At 39.2% G+C, this 1,855-nt stretch overlaps 1 protein-coding gene across 1 annotated transcript in view; it reads right to left on the bottom strand.

Annotated features, from left to right (window-relative positions):
• The window catches only part of LOC107693468 (collagen alpha-1(XVIII) chain-like), a 75,688-nt gene that overhangs the window by 19,354 nt on the left and 54,479 nt on the right, over positions 1 to 1,855 (bottom strand). Inside the window, exons 20-23 of the mRNA XM_016492874.1 lie at positions 1,179 to 1,241; positions 1,020 to 1,055; positions 861 to 935; positions 711 to 776 (exon numbers count right to left, since the gene is read on the bottom strand). Of these exons, the coding sequence (XP_016348360.1) occupies positions 711 to 776; positions 861 to 935; positions 1,020 to 1,055; positions 1,179 to 1,241 (240 nt within the window). The remainder of the gene's footprint in view (positions 1 to 710; positions 777 to 860; positions 936 to 1,019; positions 1,056 to 1,178; positions 1,242 to 1,855) is intronic.

The following is a 1,855-nucleotide window of genomic DNA, read 5'->3' as shown; positions in this document are numbered from 1 at the left end:
GTGTTTTCTGATTCGTTGTCGTGTTTTCTGATTCATTGTCGTGTTTTCTGATTCGTTGTAATGTTTTCTGATTCGCTGTCGTGTTTTCTGATTCGTTGTTGTGTTTTCTGATTCGCTGTCGTGTTTTCTGATTCGTTGTTGTGTTTTCTGATTCGCTGTCGTGTTTTCTGATTCGTTGTTGTGTTTTCTGATTCGCTGTCGTGTTTTCTGATTCGTTGTTGTGTTTTCTGATTCGCTGTCGTGTTTTCTGATTCGTTGTAGTGTTTTCTGATTCGCTGTCATGTTTTCTGATTCGCTGTCGTGTTTTCTGATTCATTGTAGTGTTTTCTGATTCGCTGTCGTGTTTTCTGATTCGTTGTCGTGTTTTCTGATTCATTGTCGTGTTTTCTGATTCGTTGTAATGTTTTCTGATTCGCTGTCGTGTTTTCTGATTCGTTGTAGTGTTTTCTGATTCGCTGTTGTGCTTTTTTGATTTGTCTTTTCTGATTTGCAGTTGTCTTGTCTCATCTGTTGTGTTTTCAGATTCATTGTTTTCAATTCTGATTCGCTGTTTTGTGTTCTTGTTTGTGAATTTTATTTACACTTCAGGGTTAGCAGGTGAATATGATTAAACAAGAAGATGTTTTTGGTTTGGTGTCGATGAAGTTTACTTAAGCCATACTGATCAGGCCATGAACAAACAACAAGCAGGGCAAAGAAAGGCTTCTTACCAATGGCCCTTGTGGTTCAAAAATCCCTGAGAGGTTAAAGAGTCCTTCAGTGTCATTCAGCATCAACTGAGGGTGGAGAAACAGTTCAAAACAAATGCATTGGAATTAGCATCCATATCCTTAAAAAATGTGAGACATTAATGGACTCACCTCATGTAGATTAATGACTGGTCCAGGAGGTCCCGGAGGTCCAGGTAAACCGATTCCATCTAGACCTCTCTCTCCCTGAAACACAAAACACATCAATTATTAGCATCGAAGCTGACGGCTCTGAGAGAGAAACGCCACAAATGTGATGAGAATACAAACCTTCTGACCCATATCACCTTTCTCTCCCCCTTCCCCCTTGAAAAAAGTAAAAAAACAGCAAATTAAAAACTAAAAAAGTATCCATAAATTGATGGAAATATAGATTGACTACATTAATTAAGATCAAGTTTTACAGCTTATTTTGTTTCGTTTATTTACTTGTCGCCCAGGCAGACCAGGAGCCCCAGCCTGTCCATCGTCTCCTTTAGCACCCGGCTCCCCCTAGTGGAGTGGAGGAGAACTGATTATCATAAGTCTGATAATATTCATATGACATATTTATAATATATAATATAGTTATTCTATGCAGAACTTCTATGAATATGTACAGCTATGTTAATGGTGTTTATGGCAGATTGTTCGTTTGCCACAGATCATGGGAGCAATTATTTTGGAATCTGATTTAGATGATAACTTCCTGAATCCAACTTCTGTAACTGTGTGTGTTATGTAATATAAAGCCATTATAATGTGTTTTTACTTTGAATTGCACTATGAAGGAGGTCAAGGCCTGAGATGCATTCACTGACCCTTACAGTTGTGCTAAAGATAGGAAATTTGGGGCTGATGGGGAACACGTGGATGGAAACGGCACGCTTGGAATGGAAACAGTTGTGTAAGAGAGAGAGAGTGTGTGTGTGTGTGTGTGTGTTTGTGTGTGTATTTGTGTGTATGTGTGTGTGTGTGTGTCTGTGTGTGCATTTGTGTGTGTGTGTGAGTGTGTGTGTGTGTGTTTGTGTGTGTATTTGTGTGTATGTGTGTGTGTGTGTGTCTGTGTGTGCATTTGTGTGTGTGTGTGAGTGTGTGTGTGTGTGTTTGTGTGTGTATTTGTGTGT

This window comes from Sinocyclocheilus anshuiensis, unplaced genomic scaffold, assembly GCF_001515605.1.
Source record: "Sinocyclocheilus anshuiensis isolate Anshui unplaced genomic scaffold, SAMN03320099.WGS_v1.1 scaffold987, whole genome shotgun sequence".
Taxonomy (NCBI): Eukaryota; Metazoa; Chordata; class Actinopteri; order Cypriniformes; family Cyprinidae; genus Sinocyclocheilus; species Sinocyclocheilus anshuiensis.
Note: the sequence above shows the minus strand (reverse complement) of the source record. Positions and strands in the feature narration are given on the sequence as shown.